At 56.1% G+C, this 17,558-nt stretch overlaps 1 protein-coding gene across 3 annotated transcripts; it reads left to right on the top strand.

Annotated features, from left to right (window-relative positions):
- Window positions 1-540: 540 nt before the first annotated feature.
- KCNG1 (potassium voltage-gated channel modifier subfamily G member 1) lies at window positions 541-16,093 on the top strand. Of its 3 annotated transcripts, none has more exons than XM_053671261.1 (3): window positions 541-701; window positions 9,570-10,363; window positions 14,730-16,093. In XM_053671261.1, exons 2-3 carry the CDS (start codon window positions 9,596-9,598, stop codon window positions 15,498-15,500), a joined length of 1,539 nt encoding a protein of 512 aa, XP_053527236.1. In that variant the 5' UTR covers window positions 541-701; window positions 9,570-9,595; the 3' UTR covers window positions 15,501-16,093. The 3 variants fall into 3 exon arrangements, with proteins under 3 accessions (XP_053527236.1, XP_036989551.2, XP_036989552.2); XM_037133656.2 differs by having other exon boundaries at window positions 541-729; XM_037133657.2 differs by lacking the exon at window positions 541-701 and adding an exon at window positions 4,008-4,068.
- The last annotated feature ends 1,465 nt before the right edge of the window (window positions 16,094-17,558 follow it).

Raw genomic sequence — 17,558 nt, 5'->3', positions numbered from 1 at the left:
GCACGAGACAGGGCGCACATGGCCCTCAGAAGGCGGAAGCGTGTGGAGCTTGCAGCCCCGGTGCAGTGGAGCGTGGGGACTTTACGTGGCCCTTGGAGACTCTGCAGCAAAGACGCAAGAGGCCCAGGACCTTGGCCGTACTTGAACCGCCAGGGAAGGCACGCACGACCCCAGGAAGCTGGAGAGCCAGTAGCCCCACGCAGCGGAGCGCAAGAACCACCAGGGCCACGGAGCCGAGGGGCGGCGGGGAAGAGCAGCAAGCCGTGGCGGGGGGCGCTGTGCGCTTGCAGGGCCCGGAAGGGGCAGAGCGGAGCACTGCCCTCAGAGGTCCGCGGCCACGAGCTGGACGCCCGGACGACAGGTGCCTGTGTGTTGCTCCCGCTCGGGCTGCGGGCACGGCTGCCTGCCACCGCTCGCTCTCCCCGCCCCGCGCTCAGTCCCCTCCTTCCGTCCCGCCCCCCGTCCGCCTCCCTCTCTCCGCTCTGCTGCCGTTCTGCGCTCCCGGTGCACTAGGAGCCCGGCGGGACCGAGAGGCAGAGGCGGGTGACCCTGGGTCCGAGTGCGGGAGCTGAGCGGGGATCCGGGGCCGAAGTTTGCCCGCGGCGGCGCGGAAGCCCCGGGAGGCCGCCAGCCCCTTCCCTCCTGCGCCCTCGCTTGGGACCCCCCAGCAGCCCGGGCGACGCTGCCCGGCCAACTAGGAGGTGGGGACGCCGCGACGGGCAACTTGAGGTGGGAACTTTGCGCGCTGTAACCTCGCCGGGCGCCACCGAGCCGCTGACTGACCCCCGCGCCTGCGAACTCGGGCTCGGGAGCAGCTCGGGGCTCCCCTAGGTGGACCCCAAAACCTGCAGAGGACGGCGGCTGGGGCGACAGAGGACCTAGGTTCAGGTGCGGGCAGGGTGTGGAGCACTCGCCGCGGTCACAGTGCGGTGCCAGCTTTTGTTTTCCCCCCAGCCGGTCACCCACCGGAGTGTGAAGTAGGGGAGGTGACTGGGGAGGGGAGTCACCCCGGCCGGGGCCGGGGTTTCTCGCTGCCTTGCGGAGGGAGTCGGAGGAGGAGGGTGTGTTGGGGAAGATGGAAGGGGCGTCTGTCCCTCGCCCATTCACTCTATCCGTAGGCATGGATTGGAGCTTCCCACCAATGGGCTTTATTGAGTCATTCATTAACTCAACAAGCTTGTATTGAGTGCCTACTGTGTGCTGGGCCCTGGGGATCCCGGGACAACTCTTTTCACCTGAGGGAAGGTGTGTTGTCACCACCTCAGCCTCAGGGTCCCCATACCCAGGAGGGGCTCAGCCTGGATGGGCTGTGGAGTTTGGGGGTGAGAAAGGAAAAGAGAGCATTTCATTCATTCATCCATGGATTGGACAAAGATTGGCTGAGCACCTACTATGAGCAGCTCACCATGCCAAGAGCCGAATAGTCATTATTTCATTCATTTAACAAACAGTTTTTGAGGCCTGTACTGGGGAGAGAACGTGGAAGGAAAGGGATGGGGTGGGGCCCGGATAAAATGGAAGGCGGCTTGCCGGTTAAAGAGAAGTAAGAATTAAGATCCAGCCCCTCCCCGGAGGAGACCTCAGCCAGTGGGGGTGGCTGCTCTGGCAGCACCGCCCGCCCCACCAGGCGTGTAGGGCAGAAAGTCACTGGATGGACAGGTGTAGGATGGCCCTTCCTTGGTCATCTACTGCCTTCATTCTCCAGGGGAGAAGGGGATCTGGAACAGGTCGTTGGCTAGAAGGAAAGGGTCTTGAAAAGGCTGGGGCAGGGTGGATAGCGAGGAGGGCTGAGATGATCTAGCATTACGGATGAAGGCAGGCGCCCACCCATGGGGTCTGTGGGTTAGTCGTCCATTCAGGAGGCATTTCCTTCAGCACTTGCTGTCCTTGAGCACTTACAGGGTGCCGGGCAGCAAAGTCACCCAAGTGCATGAGACAGATGCGATCCCCCTTCGCTGACACCTTGAGATAAGTGCAGGGGGAGGTGAGAGGAGGAAGCAGGAGCTGCTGTGATTCACTGGGGGAGGGGACACGGGGGAGGCTCCCACCTCTATGAATCTGAGCAGAGGGCTGTCACTGGGGTGTGTTTCATACCCAAGCACATGACAGCAGTCGGAGTCACTCGGGGTCTGGCTCACCGGAGTCTGTCTCCAAGGAAAGTTTGACACTTCAGGAGACCAGCCCTGATGCTGGGGGCCTGGGCAAGGACTTCCCAGGCTCTGCTGGGCCAGAGCTCCACCCTGTGCCCTGGAGCTCTGCAGAGGCCCCTGCTGAGTGGGGACAGGGTCTGCAAGATGGGCTGGGGTGGCCCATGGGGACTGCCCTCAGCAGTTGTTCCACTCCCCGTCACAGCCCTTTCCAGCAGAGATGTCTGCCTTGGGACACACTCCTAACCCATGGGGAGCCATGAATGTGTTGGAAACAAGAGAGTCTTCCCTCCTGCGCTGAGGCTTGAGAACTCAGGGTGCCCTCCCCCACCACCCCCGAGCTGCTTGGGGCAGTTCTGGGAGCCAGACTCTGGCTCCACTGCCACCTTAAATTCTCTGCACCAGACACACACAGCCCGGCTCTGGCAAGAGGTGAGGTAGACGCCCCAGGGAACGGAAGAAGGAGAGCAAGAGAGAGATGTGTTCTGAATGCAGGGCTAAGAGACCGGGAATTAACCCCTCTGGAGCCCCGAAGGGCTGTCCTTTCTCCACAACCCTTTTCTTATATGTGATGAAGAGTCAACATTTCCAGTTGTCAAACATACGGGGGCCTGGGAAGCCACTCTTGGTTGAGTCATTAAACCCAGAAATGGAGCCCCTGAGTGGAAAATGGCAGCTGGAAGAGCCACTCCAAATAAAATTAACAAAAAAGGGAGAGGCAAGAAAGTCTAGCTGCATGCACTCCATCACTGCTGGCCATTTCTATTACAGAGCAGGCTGGGTGAGGGTGCTGCCCATAGGATCCAAACTGTGCCTCCGATTCTCCCCTGCTCTGCAGGGGCCTCACCCCTGCACCTCCCCGGACAGGCAGGCAGGCCCCGTGCTGTCCCTGCTCCCTTGCTCACCTCCCTCCACCATCTCACCCCAGAGACTGCAGCCCTAACTCTTACTAAGGGAAAGGAATTGAGTGTTTAAGCAGGTGTCCCTTTCCTATGTCCCAAGGTCCCCACTTCTCCCCCAAGCCTGCTTCTCCTTTGCTTGCGTGTATGTTCCCAAATTTCACCCTGCAAGGAGGCAAATTGAAAAGGGCTGTCTGGCTCACACCCCAAAACACCTCCTGGTGAAAGGCAAATATGCATTTGGTGTTACTTTGCAGCAGCTGAGTAGGGAAGCCCCAGAGGCTGCCTCTGTCTTTTTTTTTTTTGGGGGGGGGGGGCATGACTCTGACATGTTTACTCTTGTGACAGCAGGTGGGGGGTGGAGGGAAGAGTCCAGCTCCCAGAAAATATACTACCCCCTGCCCAGAATTTGGGCCTCAGCACCGAAGAAGCTGGACTGAGTTCCACCCTGGTTGGGTTATGATGAAGATGGATGATGGATGGCAGGCAGCTAAGAAAGATTCTCCACGTGGGTACAGCATCGCTCAGAGAGATTCAACATGCCAGGAGCTGGGCCAGGCTAATGGCTGAATCCATTCTGATTAACATTTTAATTGGAGATTAATGCAGCCTCACCCAAGTCTGAGTCATCCCAACCAGGAGCCCCAACCCCAGGTGGGACTGGACCAAGGAAGCCGCTCTGTCAGAGGAATGTCTCCAGTTTTTGGAGATAAGAAGTTCAAAATGTGTCTCACTGGGCTAAATTCAAGGGGTCAGCAGGGCCATGGTCCTTCTGGGGGGATCCATTTCTTGGCCTTTTGCAGCTCCTAGAAGCTGCCTGCATCCTTGGCTCCTGGCCCCGAATCACGCCAACCTCTGCTCCCATCATCCCATCCCCTGTGACCCCGACCCTCCCCCCTCCCTTTTATGAAGACCCTTTTGATGACACAGGGCCACCCAGATAATCCCAAGTCACCTGGATCTTCTCTCCATCGCAAGATCCTGAATTTAATCACACCGGCCGAGTCGCTTTGCCATGTAAGGTAATTATTCTCAGTGTCCAGAGGTTAGGGTGTGGACTTTTTGGGGGAACCATTCTTCTGCCGACCATAGGGGCGTGGCTCGTCAGTTTATGTGCCAGGTGGCGAAACTGAGGCTTGGCTATGGAAGGGACTTGACTTCAGGGCCAGGCGAGAGGGAGAGCCAGCCCTGAAGTCCAGTCCCTGGAAGGTGTCTACTCTTTCTCATTCCTCCTCGAAAAAAGGAAATGCAAGGGGAGAATGGGGAGGCAGGCTTGCTGCACAAAAGCCATTCTAACAAACACATGTGTGGGGCACAGCTCCAAGCACCTGCAAGGCTGCTTGGAGCTATGCCCCCTCCCAACTGTCCCAGAGCTCGCCCGTTGAAAACAGAGAGGAGAGACCTGGGTGGTGGTGACATGCATCCCAGAGAAAAGGACCATCTGGCTCACAGCCCCAGGAGACCTCCGGGGAGACAGGGAAATGCAGAGTCAAAGGCATGTGGTTCAGAGCCCCACAGACTTATTAGTCAGATTTTGGCTTCATCACTCATCACCAGAGTTATGAGTTTTCACTTCCTGACACCTCAGTTTCCTCATCTGCAAAACGGGGGAGTTAACGGTAATGCCTGCCTCTTTGGGAAGGGCTTCTGCAGCACCTGGCACTTAGCGGGCAATTCAGGGGGGCTGCGATCGCCGCTCTTACAGTACTCGGACTGTTCAGCTCTCTCCCTGCAGCCTCCCTCCCACTTAGAAAAGGGACAGAGAGCTAAGGATGGGCATAGGACGCAGAGTCCCCTCCTGCTCCCCCCTCTTACCCCGACCAGAGTCACACCCTGACCACAGAGCAGCCTCATGGTGAGGCTGCCACTTGGAACTCCTTACAGTTTAAATGATCATTTGTCTTTGGAAATGGATACTCAGCCCTCAGCCACTGCTTGTGAACATCGCCTTTCTCCCAAGAGGGAGGACAAGAGATTGCGGAGTGTCAGCAGATCTGCTGGCTCACAAAGGGGAACTTGATTGAGACGTTCCCAATGCAGAAGCCTTTCAGTTCTCCAGTGAGGCTCCCCAAACAGGGGACCCACAGAGCCTTCCAGAACCCCAGGGACATCAACAGGGTGGGCAAGGGGCTCCTCTCCAAAGCCCCGAGCAGCTTGTGCGCCCCCAGCTCCTACGGGATCTCTGGACGATCATGGCACCCCTTCTTTCTCTCTTGAGCATAGGGGAGACTTTCTAAGGGACCTGTCGAAATGCCCATTCCGGGGCCCCCCCTCAAGCACTCTGAGTGAGAAGGTCTGGGGAGAGCCCAGAAATCTGTATCCGCTGAGCACCAGAGTGATTCGGGACCTGGCGGCTCGGCTGTTCTTGTGTTCGTTTGTCTTTTTGTTTACTTGGATTAAAGCCCAGACGGAGTTGTGTTAACCACGCTCCCTCCTTCGCTCTCCCTCCTCGGCCTGTGCCGGGCCGCGTCATTCATTGGCCCCTTCATTCCAGTCCCCACTCCCCGTGCTTGTTCCCCTTTCCCTCCGCTCCCCGGCACTGTCCCCGTGGTTGGTACAGATCCTTACGTGTACACGGGTCTCTGTAAGATATGTAATGTTGTGTGTGGTCATTTATATCAAGGGCCAGCGCTATAAACTTCTGTTTCAAAACCCACATGGTTTTGAGACCTTAATGTGTCGCTAAACCTACATCTAGTGCGTTGCTTCTGATTCCTGCACCATCAACAGGACTCCCTAGTCCGTCCCCCAACCCCACCCTTAGACCCTAGGGGACCTAGTTTGACGCGCAGTTGGGGATGCACGACCTTGTACCTTGTATCTCTCGTACATCTGTTTCCCCGGAAGCGGGTCCTGCGTCAAGGGTTTGAGTGCCAATAATTCACAGCCAGCAGTGTCTGCCAAGACCACTGTGAGTCCAGAGCCAGGAGACCTACCCCACAGAGGGGTTCCTGGGTCCCAAGGCACCAGCACCCTCCATGTCCCTCAGCACCCTGGGGGCTTTCCCGAAGGCTGCACCCGGCCACACTCCCTCCAGCAGTGGGCTCCAGGGGTCAGACAAGGCTGGGTTCAAATCCCACTGGGTCAGGTCAGGAAAGGAGTCACCCTTGGCTCTTGGAGGGGAGATGACAGGCAACCCATCTCATAGCTAATAATATAGCAGGTGTCCGTCACGTGTCAGGCATTGGGGCAATCACGTCACCGTGTCATTTGCTTTAGTCTTCACCACAACTCAAGAACGTGGGAGCTATTCACATTCCCACTTTACAGATGAGGAAACCGAGTCTCAGAGGTAGGGACGACTTGCCCAAAGTCACAGTAACTGGCCTGGATCCTAGGTCTCCTGATTTCGGAGCCGGTGGGTTCTTCTGCTTCCCCTGCTTTGGACGGTCAACAAGTTGTCCCTCGAGCTGGCCGCTTCTTCCCAAACATCCATAGACCCTCAGAGGTCATTCAGCCTGATCCACCATGCTCTCAGTGATAGACCTTACCCTGAAGAGAAATGTTAAAAGACAGATTTGTCGTAAGGGTACCAGACTGGGTGAAAAGTGGTGTTATTTTTGCAGAAGCTGGACTTCGGGATGTGTTTGATTTATGACCTTCACCTGAGACTCTGGAGTCTAGAGGATGTGGAGTCGTCGTCCCCCCCCCGCCCCCAAGCCCCACACACCCATCAGACTGGATACAAGGAGAAGCGTGCCTGTTGTGTGTTTAGCAAATTCCGGTGTCTGGCCCTCCGGGTACATGGGGACTGAACAAAGCGCCCTTCTCCCCTCTCCTCCCTACCAACCCGTCCGCTGAGACAGGATAATTCTAGACACCACACGGGACGCGTAGGCTTTAACTCACAACCGACGTGAGTCAGGAGGGAAAGGAAGGAAGGATCCATTGCTCATCGCGGAAGCTTCCTGCTGGAGGGCGAGCGAGCGGGCTGGGAGAAATTCCTCAAGAGAAGAGGGGATTGTGCTGTGGGGCTGGTACGGGGGCTCTCGGGGGCTTGCAGGACCAGAGCAATGTCCCTGGGCCCCATCACTACTCCTGCCAAATAGATCGTTGTTGGTTCCCCTTGATAAAGGTAGAGCAGCAGAGCTGAGAACGGTATCGCTGACGTGAAGTTGCCTGAAAGGGACCCTGTGGCTCCTGCAAGGGGCTGCGGCGGCTTTGCCCAAGGAGATGGGTTGAAATTTTAGGGCAAGTTAAAGACATCCCCAACACTCTAAAATCAAATCATTTTTTAATTTCAAACACAGGTACACCCTAGTTCTCCAAAACCCAACCTGTGAAACCAGTTTTCCCCCAGAGATGAACAAGTGACGGTTTGCTTTTGTAGAAGAGTCGCAGTTAGGAAAGACCCCCTCTCTGATGTGGAAACGCTCCTGGCTGCTGTTGTACACCCTCTCATCCAGACAGGTGTCTGTGTGCAAGTGTGTGTTTTCCTGGAATTTGTCCAGAGCACAGACTGACACTCGAGTACCGGAAATGGGTGTCCATGTGGAACTGATGGATTTTGCTGGTACCACGTGCTTCCATGGGGGACTGGGCCGGGGGAGGGATGGTGCTTTTAAAAAGCGAAGTATCAGACTCTTACTGCTTTTCCTATGGAATGGCTTAATTCTGGAGGGCTCAGCGGCTATAATCTGAGGGTCTCAAACTCAAATGCCTTCAGGGGCCAGGAAGGAAACATGTACCTGAGTAAAGTAGAGTGGGTGTTAGGAAGATAACAAGGAGAGGTGGGGGCGGTGGTGAGTGGCATGTAGGCAAGCCCTGCCTCAAGGGGACAGACATCTCTCTGCTGGAATTTGGGCCAAATATTGCCGGATAGTCCAGTTTTCCAGAGAAACCAAGAATATGAATGCTTACATGAAAGTTCTCCTTTTTGAAATCTGCTCTAAGCCAGGCAAAATATTTGTGAACCAAACCTGGCCTACAGGCTACATTCTGGCCCTGAGGGTTGGGAGGGAAGGAGCCTACGTCAGCTGATATTCTGACCTCAGTTTGTCAGAAGTGCCCTCCCCATGTCAGCCTCACCAGCAGGAAATATACTTATTTAGCAGGTACTTCTTTGAGTTCCCGTGCGGCTGGGCACAGGGATTCAGAGAGGGACCGAAGCCCAGCTCTTCCTCTCAAGGAGCAAGGAGTCCAATGAAGGGGCCAGGCTTGCACACAGATAATGCTAAAACTGGGTGAGAAGTGTGTTGAAGATAAATGCGCCATGAAGAGGGATGGAGGGAACTCCATTTAGCTGGAAAAGCCCAGGAAGGCTTCCTGGAGGAGCGTGATGCCTGTCCTGGCTCACTCCTGTATCCTCAAGATGATGCTTCCCGATCTGTGAATGAATATGGCATTGGTGTCATAATTGCACTTTCCTTCGGATACTGTTATTTATGGCAAATGATATGGGTTTTCTGCTTATGGAAGCTACACCAGGTATTCCTTTAAGATAAATACAAATACTAATCATAATTATTTCTGAGCACCTACTGTGTACCAGGCACTGTATTAAGTGCTCGTAAGCACATAATTTGTTGAAGTATCTTGATAATTCTGTGAAGTAGGTCATGTGGTTGTACCCATTTCACAGATGAGGAAACTAAAGCACATGAATATTGAGTAGCCTGCCCGGCTGGGGCTCCAAAGTCTGAGCTCATACTCACAACACCAGGGCTTTTCCTCCTGGGCACCGTGCCGTGGACCTTGGGGGCCGGATAATTCTTCCCTGTGGGGTCTGGCCTGCACATTGCAGGAATTTTAGAAGCATTGTTGGCATCCACCAGACATGACCATCAAAAATGCCTCCAGAATTGCCTCCTTTCTCAGCTGCATTAATACCGAAGAAAAAGGGGGGCTAACGCACAATAAAGTGTGCGGTAAATGGCAGGACAGCGGTCGCCCGGCAGCCCCACGGGCTTCCAGCTCCACAGGGTCAGGGCTGGTGTCTGGTTCTGGGCTCCGCTGCGAATCCCCAGTGCCCACAGCATTCCTGGTACCCAGTAGCTCTCAGCATATTTATATAAATGAGGTGGGTATGGAAGGACTGTAACATTTAGGGGATGCTGCGGGATGGTGTTGCTATTTTCACCGTGAAGTGAATGTTTTAGTCAGCTTGGGCTGCTGTAACAAAACACTGAATGGGGCGGCTCACAGTTCTGCAGGGGGGACTTCCGCTCTCAGGGCGCCAGCCTGGTCAGGCTCTGGGGAGGACCCCCTTCCTGGCCTGTAGATGGTGCCTGCTGACTATGCCCACACAGGGTCTGTCTGGGGAGAGGGCTCTGGTCCCCCCTCCTCTCCTTGTAAGGATACTAATCCCATCACGGTGGCCCCACCCCATGTAAACCCAATCACCTCCCGGAGGCCCCTGCCACGAACGCGGTCCCATGGGGGTGGGGTGGGGAACAGGTAGGGCTTTTCCCTATGAATTTGGCCGACAGATTTCAGTCCCTAACAGCAAGTATCTGCAGAATTAGCATCATCGGCTGACACACTCAGGACTCACTGAGGGTCTTTCCTCCCTTCTCCCCTCCAGGCCCGAGAGGCATGTGAAGGCCCAAAATGACCCTCCTACCGGGAGACAACTCTGACTACGACTACAGTGCCCTGAGCTGCACGTCGGACGCCTCCTCCCACCCAGCCTTCTTCCCGCAGAGCCAGTCACTCAAGGGCGTCTTCTACCGCCGGGCCCAGCGGCTGCGGCCCCAGGACGAGCCCCGCCAGGGGGGCCTGCCGGACCGGCGGCGCATCATCATCAATGTGGGCGGCATCAAGTACTCGCTGCCCTGGACCACGCTGGAGGAGTTCCCAATGACACGGCTGGGCCAGCTCAAGGCCTGCACCAACTTCGATGACATCCTCAATGTGTGTGATGACTACGATGTCACCTGCAACGAGTTCTTCTTCGACCGCAACCCCGGGGCCTTCGGCACCATCCTGACCTTCCTGCGGGCGGGCAAGCTGCGGCTGCTGCGCGAGATGTGCGCCCTGTCCTTCCAGGAAGAGCTGCTGTACTGGGGCATCGCCGAGGACCACCTGGACGGCTGCTGCAAGCGCCGCTACCTGCAGAAGATGGAGGAGTTCGCCGAGATGGTGGAGCGCGGGGACGAGGAAGACCCGCTGGACAGCGACAGCCGCGACACCGAGGGCCCAGCGGAGGGCGAGGGCCGCCTGAGCCGCTGCATGCGGAGGCTGCGCGATATGGTGGAGAGGCCGCACTCGGGACTGCCGGGCAAGGTGTTCGCCTGCCTGTCGGTGCTCTTTGTCACCGTCACCGCCGTCAACCTCTCCATCAGCACCTTGCCCAGCTTGAGAGAGGAGGAGGAGCAGGTAAGAGCCCCTGACTGTGTGCAAGGAGGCGCGCTGAGGTGGGGGAAGGTCTCTCAGGACAGGAGACAAAGCTGCCTGCTAGGCCACGACCTCCCAGAAGTCCACATCCTTCCCAATGCACACTGTCACCTCCTCCAGGAGGCCTTCCCTGACTGCGCCCGCCGAGTAGCATGCCCAGTCCCTCCGGACATCACCCTTGCATGTGGTCATCCACCTCCACGTTCAAATACGAGCTCTATGCCTGTCCAGGTCTAGATTCTGTGCCTCAGTGTCCAGACCAGTGCCCAGCACCACCGGGCACACCGCCACTCTGCCGAATAAATGAAGGAACGGGTGACTAAACAGATGGCGTGATTTATGATGTGTCTGGCCCCGCGCTGAGCACATGACATGTATCATCGACATTTATTTCACTGACTGAAGTCCTTTCTCAGCCTTCCTAAGTCCTTTGTATAAAAATATCCCAGACGCACTTTCTGGGTCCTGAATGTAACTTTTCTGATAGGCGTGTGCAAGTGCACGGATATTCAAACAGTGAGCGTTTCTCTGTGTTAAATAAGAGAAGGCATGGATTGTGTTTGCTCGGGGGCCCGGCGTGGGGCGTGTGCTCAGCTCTCAGGGGCGTGTGCTCAGCCACTTAGTGGGCGGTTCAGAGGGGCCAGGGGTGGGGCTGCGGCCTGGCATGCCCCCCCCGTCTTTTAGGTGAGTCTTCCAGCAGCCCTGTGTGGAAGGTGTTCTCTCACCCACCTGACAGATGGGGGCACTGAGGCAGAGCAGCTGGCCCAGACCCAGATCTGCGTGAGTCCAGAGTCTGTGTCCTTCAATGTGGAACGACGGGTTCCCAATGGCAGCCCGAGTCCTAGTATACATAGCCCCTGAATGGCAGGTCACTGGCCCCTACTGCACCCCCCAAAATCTTGACGTGGTTGCCAACATTTAAAAGTAAGGTATTTTTCATTTAAAAATTCAAACTCCGCCCTGGCTGGTATAGCTCAGTGGATTGAGTACAGGCTTACAAACCAAAGGGTCGCCAGTTTGACTCCCAGTCAGGGCACATGTCTGGGTTTCAGGCCAGGTCCCCAGTAGGGGGCGCACGAGAGGCACCCATGCATTGATGTTTCTCTCTCTTTCCCTTCCCTGCTCTCTAAAAATAACTAAATAAAAAATCTTTTAAAAAATCAAACTCCCAGCTTCTCTTAAAAATCTGTATGGTTGGGCCTCCTGGCCTGCTCCCCGCCCCCATCCACGCACAGCAACTCTCCGTGGGAGCTGAATCCACAGGACACTTGCTCCCCAGGTCGAACCCCTTCTGTGTGAGACCCTTCCCCCAAGGGGGGTTTCTGGGAGCAAGTTTGAAGACAGATGGGGAGGTTTAGACAGGTACACGTTGTATAGGCATTGGAGAAGTAGATATGGCGGTACAACTGAACCTAAATATCATGCCAGCCAGCACTTATTGAGCGCTGACTGTGTACCCTGTATGGGACCTTAGAGCTACTGACCACGTGCGGGGTTTTCCACACACCAACAGTATGGAAGAAGGAGCAATACTCGTGCATCTATAACCCACAGAGGCTTTCTGGCACGTTTTTATGTGTTGAATTTTAGAAATGAGCATTAAGACAACAGCCGTCAGCAGTAAAGTTAACTGTTCGTAGTCATAAAGGGAAGCGAGGCAGAGAGCAGGACAAGAGTCAGACGGCCTGAAATCTCCCCCACTCTGGCTGTGTATCTGTAGGCAAGTTACTTAACTTCTCTGTGCCTCCGTTGCCTCACCTCCCCCAAAACACTAAGAAAATGCTCATCATTTGAGACCTGTCTGGAAGTACCCAGACTTTGATCAGTATAGATTTCATTTCAGCTCCAGCGTACCCAATGCTGATGTCACCAGGAAAATACAAGTCAAGCCACTGTTTTATCGACCTTTTCCAGGATTCAGTGGCAATACTATTCTCTGACTCCCTTTGGGGGACCAGTGGGGCTCCGTCTCCCCTCCTCCTTGAGCACATGTGTGATTGCCGGCTGCATTCAGGCACCCCAGGGGAGGTAGGGCGACCGAAACAAGGAGCTTCAAGTCCAGTGGGGGGAGGACAGTGACACCCTCTCCCACCAGCCACCACACTGTGACCATAAGCATGAGACACAAGCTGAGAAAGCTGTTGGGAGCTTTCCATCCCAGAAGTCTGGAACCCCAGGGCCCCTCCAAGTAGTCGTCCGCCCCTCCAGCCCCCAACACTTTTCTAGAGAGAGAGAGCTGTCGGAGCAGGACTCAGGGAGCCCAGCTGCGCCCAGGACCACAGGACGCCCCCCCCCTCCGGTGGCACCGTCAGTGCCTTCCTCCTTGCCGAAGGCCCCTTGGAACTTGAGGCCCACGGCCACCCAGTTACGTTCCTCGGAGACCAGCTGACGGCGCACCTGCCGAACGCAGGCGCACGGATGTGTCTGCGAGGTCCGTCATGTGTTTCCTCCGCACTGAATTATCCCAACAGTTAAAACTCAGGGGCTTTCAGAGAAAACTCCAGATTTCCAGCCTCTCTCGAAAGCTTCAAGGAGGCCGTCTCAAGCCTGAATTACCGATTTGGAGGCGGCGATTTGGGGGCATGAGTGATGGCCATGCTCTCCGGCGGCCTCCTCCCCCAACCGCCCCCCTCCCCCATTCCCGTTGCCCGCCGGGCCCTGAGTAGCCACCCCTGTCTGAGCGCCGGCCGGTGCTCTTCCATCCATCCAGGTAGCAAACGAGAACTGATCACCCAACACACACCGGACCTTTTCAGGTGAAAGAACTGCCCCATCCTGTGGGGGCACAGTCTGCTAGGACAGGGAATGGGGGCGGGGGGCAGAGACAGACAATAAACATGTGTGATGCCCCTACCAGTGGGCTCAGTTGGTTGGAGCATCGTCCTATACACCAAAAGGTCGTAGGTTCAATTCCTGATTGGGGCACATGCTTAGGTTGCGGATCTGATCCCCAGTCTGGGCGCACCTGGGAGGCAACCAATCCATCCTTCTCTCTTGCATCAATGATTCCTCTTTTCCTTCTTCTCTTCCTTCCTCTTTGTGTAAAAGCAATGAAAGAAAATGTCCTTGGGTGAGACAAAAAGAAATGAAAAGATGATAAACTCTATGAATAAACAGAGCACTGTAAAGGGAATCAGGTGCAGGACAAAAGGAGGGGCGATTTGACGCATGGGGGTTCAGAAAGGCCCCCCTGGGGTGATACTGAAGCAAAGAGCTGGAGCCAGGAGGGCAGAGCCGTGTGTGTGTGCGGGGAAGAGGGATCCAGCCAGGGGAGAGAAAGTCCAGGACGGGCTAGGGGGTGAGCCCTCGCTGTAGGAGGGGCAGTGAGCAGGCCCACGAGGCTGGAGCAGACAAGGTGGGAGAGGTGGCAGCTCACTATGTGTGGCCTGGGAGACTCATGCTGTCCCTCCGAGTCGTGGAGGTGCTGAGCACGGGTGGCCGGGACCTGACTCCTGCTCAGCGTCGGTCCCTCTGGCTGTGTGTGCAAAATGGATGCGCGGGACAAGGGAGCTCAGGGAGGAGGCGCCCACACGTGTCCAGGCGAGAGGATGGCGGCCAGGCTGGGGCAGGGACATAGCGGGAAGTGGCTTGCTTCTGGAACCACTTTAAATAAAGAGCCAACAGGCCTTCCGGAGGATTACCTGGGAGGTGTTGGGAGGAGGCCAAGTCTCCTGCCCTGTATAGGAGGTGGGGTCGCTAAGAGGGGGAGGCACAGGCGGGCGGGTAAAGTCAGGAGCCCAAAGAAACTGGATCTTCTCTCATTTTTATTGAATTTACTGGGGTGACATTGACTAATTAAAATTATACAGGCTTCAAGTGTACAAACCTATAAATTAGATCTTAATTGTTCCCACCACAAAGAGAAATGCTAATTACGTGGTGTGATAGAGGCTTCGGCTCCGCGGCGGTAACCATGTTGCACTGTGTAGACGGATCTGATCAGCATGCTGATACCTCAAGCTTACACTATGTTCTGTGTTAATTATACCTCAATAATCATAAATTTTAAAATAAGTCAGGAGCTGGTTTAGGACTTGAGGAGTTTGTGACTCCCATCAGATACCCGAGGGGTGACATCAAGAAATGCTCAGCCCAGCCTATCCAGGGTCTGAAGTTCAGGGGCAAGGTCTGGGCTGGAGAGAAAGATGGTTGGCCTTGAGATGGCACCTCAAGCCCTAGTGACCACCCGGGCGTGAGTGTAGCTAGAGAGAGGCCCCAGGGCGGGACAGCACAGACGAGCAGGGTGGCCGTGCCCAGGCCACACTCTCCTCGGGTAGCACAGTGACCCGGTGGGACCGCCGCTGACCTCTCGGGTGACTGACCTCTCCGGTGACTCTCCCCGCCCCAGGGCCAGTGCTCCCGGATGTGCCACAACGTCTTCATCGTGGAGTCGGTGTGCGTGGGCTGGTTCTCCCTCGAGTTCCTCCTGCGGCTCATCCAGGCCCCCAGCAAGTTCGCCTTCCTGCGGAGCCCGCTGACCCTGATTGACCTGGTGGCCATCCTGCCCTACTACATCACCCTGCTGGTGGACGGCGCTGCCTCGGGCCGCCGCAAGTCGGGCGCGGGCAACAGCTACCTGGACAAGGTGGGGCTGGTGCTGCGGGTCCTGCGGGCACTGCGCATCCTGTACGTCATGCGCCTGGCCCGCCACTCCCTGGGGCTGCAGACGCTGGGGCTCACGGCCCGCCGCTGCACCCGCGAGTTCGGGCTCCTGCTGCTCTTCCTCTGCGTGGCCATCGCCCTCTTTGCCCCCCTCCTCTATGTCATCGAGAACGAGATGGCCGACAGCCCGGAATTCACCAGCATCCCCGCCTGCTACTGGTGGGCTGTCATCACCATGACAACTGTGGGCTACGGCGACATGGTACCCAGGAGCACGCCCGGCCAGGTGGTGGCGCTCAGCAGCATCCTCAGCGGCATCCTCCTCATGGCCTTCCCGGTGACCTCCATCTTCCACACCTTCTCCCGCTCCTACCTGGAGCTCAAGCAGGAGCAGGAGAGGGTGATGTTCCGGAGGGCCCAGTTCCTCATCAAAACCAAGTCGCAGCTGAGCGGTATGTCTCAGGACAGTGACATCTTGTTTGGAAGTGCCTCCTCAGACACCAGAGACAAGAACTGAGCCCTGAGGACACCCCACGCTGCCGCCAGGACACCCCCCAGCCCCGCCTGCCCTCTGTGGCCTGAAGCCATCACTGCAGAAGCCTTCAAAGGCACGTGCTGATTCTGAATGTGTCCCTGGCGGAGGACCAACCCAATCCACACCCCAGGGTGTTCACAACACCCACAGAGGGGTGTGGACTGCCCTCCTCGGCCAGCCGAGCTGGCCATGAGCCGAATGCACAGCCATGACGGTCCCCCCCACGCGCCCCAGCCCACCAGCCTGTTTCCCCAGATAAGGAGAGGGCTTATTCTCTCCACCATGTAAATACGCCCAGCAAAGACTCGCTTTATGGCTGTGCCTGGAGAAAAAAGCGCCGACGGCCGCAGCAGCGTGTCTGTCTGTACTGTGGGTCATGTGCAGTTAAAGAAAACCGGTGGCGAGGACTGGGAAGCCTGTCACCACGGGCCCTCTGAGGACAGGAAGTTGCATTTTCCAGCAGAGCCAGCCAACATGGGAACCAGGAGTAAAAGGGCCTGTCTCCTTGGGCCCCTCAGGCCTGGTGGGGCCCCCGTGGGGTTGGAGGGGAAGGGAGGGAGCAGACGCCTCCGGGAAAATTGTCAGTAAATACCGATCTCCCGCTCTCTTGTTTCTCTCTGACTCGTCCCACCTCCGCGCCCCTCGTTCTCCCTTGTCCTTCTCCCCCACCCCCTCCTCCCCCATGTTGCATGGCCTGTGTTCTCGAACTTGCCCCCCGAGGAACCCCTCCCAGCTGAGTGCACGCCAAGGGGCCCGCCAGCACTGCTGACTGCAAAGGTGAAATTGCTTCATGTTCTCTTTAAAACATACTGTGTGTGTTTCATCCTATTCCACATTTATTTGCATATATTTTTTTAAAGCTTTAAGTTTTTTTCCCCATATCTAAATTCAAACCTAGAATGGGGCTGAGGCTTCAGCCACATGGCTCACCGCTGACCTCTAGCACCCAACACAGGGCCTGGCACCTGGTAGGTCCTCAGTAAACATTTGTTGAGTGAATGAATGAATGAATGAATGAAAATGAAGGGAAATAGGAAGAGGGCCAGGAAGTGTAAAGGCATCTGCCTCTAACTTCGGGGGCTGTGCCTTCCGGCACCTCTCTTCTCTGTCTCCGTGGGGGCAGGGTGGGCGCCTCCCAGCACCATATCACAACACACATTCCACAGTGATGCGGAGTGGAAATATCACTTGAGTCACAAGGGCCTCGTTAAAAGCTCCCCTGACACCTGCTTCCGTGAGTCACGCCTGAAAAGTAAGTTCCCCGACTAATTAGCTCTACCTTCCCAGCCGGGGGGCCGTCATAGCGACTGGCACTGTGCTGTCACGGTAACAATACCTTAGATTTACGGAATGACCTTTCTGTCCCCTGCAACGTGGCTGTGAAGGGCAGGAGACCATTGAAAATGCTAAATAGAAAGAAACATGGCAAAAAGGCATAAAATGGAGCCCTTTAAAATTCAAGGGAGTGGAAAGCCAATACCGTTTGGGGTGAAGAAAGATCTAAATGTGGTGAGTAGGGCAGCGCTAGGAAGGGACCCCCCACCCCCCACTGAGAACAGAGGCCATGGCTGTGCAGGAAGAAGCTGGGGTCACCAATAGTCGAGATTTCCAGCATTTTGCAAAGATTCTGATTGGAGCTGGTGACTGAGGCAGAGGCGCGGACTCAGGCACCTCTCAAGGCCTCCCTTGAGGGACAAGGAGGCTCTGGGCACTGACTTGCACAGCCAGAGCAGGGCTGAAGGGCCCTTGGCCCTGATGAAGAATCAGGGGGCCTCAGGACACCTAACTGGCCACTTCTGGGATCATGGCCAGCTGGATGGTGATGGCTTTTCCACGTTTTTTCAATGGAGGAGGTAGAAGGCCCAGCTATAAATCAGATAGAATGAGGACTGTTCTGCTTGACGTGTGGGGCGCAGTCCCTTGGCCTCTCTTCCCACCCTGGCACAGGCGACTGACTCCACAAAACCGAGACAGTGTGTGAAAATCACTGCTCTAAGGAAAACAGCCATCTCCAATTTGTTTTCTATTGGGCTGGTCAAA

The sequence above is a fragment of the Artibeus jamaicensis genome, unplaced genomic scaffold, assembly GCF_021234435.1.
Source record: "Artibeus jamaicensis isolate MK-2021 breed Jamaican fruit bat unplaced genomic scaffold, CSHL_Jam_final contig_685, whole genome shotgun sequence".
NCBI classification, from domain to species: domain Eukaryota; kingdom Metazoa; phylum Chordata; class Mammalia; order Chiroptera; family Phyllostomidae; genus Artibeus; species Artibeus jamaicensis.
Note: the sequence above shows the minus strand (reverse complement) of the source record. Positions and strands in the feature narration are given on the sequence as shown.

What these genes read in the sequence shown, in the direction of transcription:
- KCNG1 (XM_053671261.1), top strand. Translation starts at nt 9,596, where the DNA reads ATGACCCTCCTACCGGGAGACAACTCTGACTACGACTACAGTGCCCTG. An exon ending in TGAGAGAGGAGGAGGAGCAG is followed by an intron (nt 10,364 to 14,729) that starts GTAAGAGCCCCT and finishes TCCCCGCCCCAG; the next exon opens with GGCCAGTGCTCCCGGATGTG.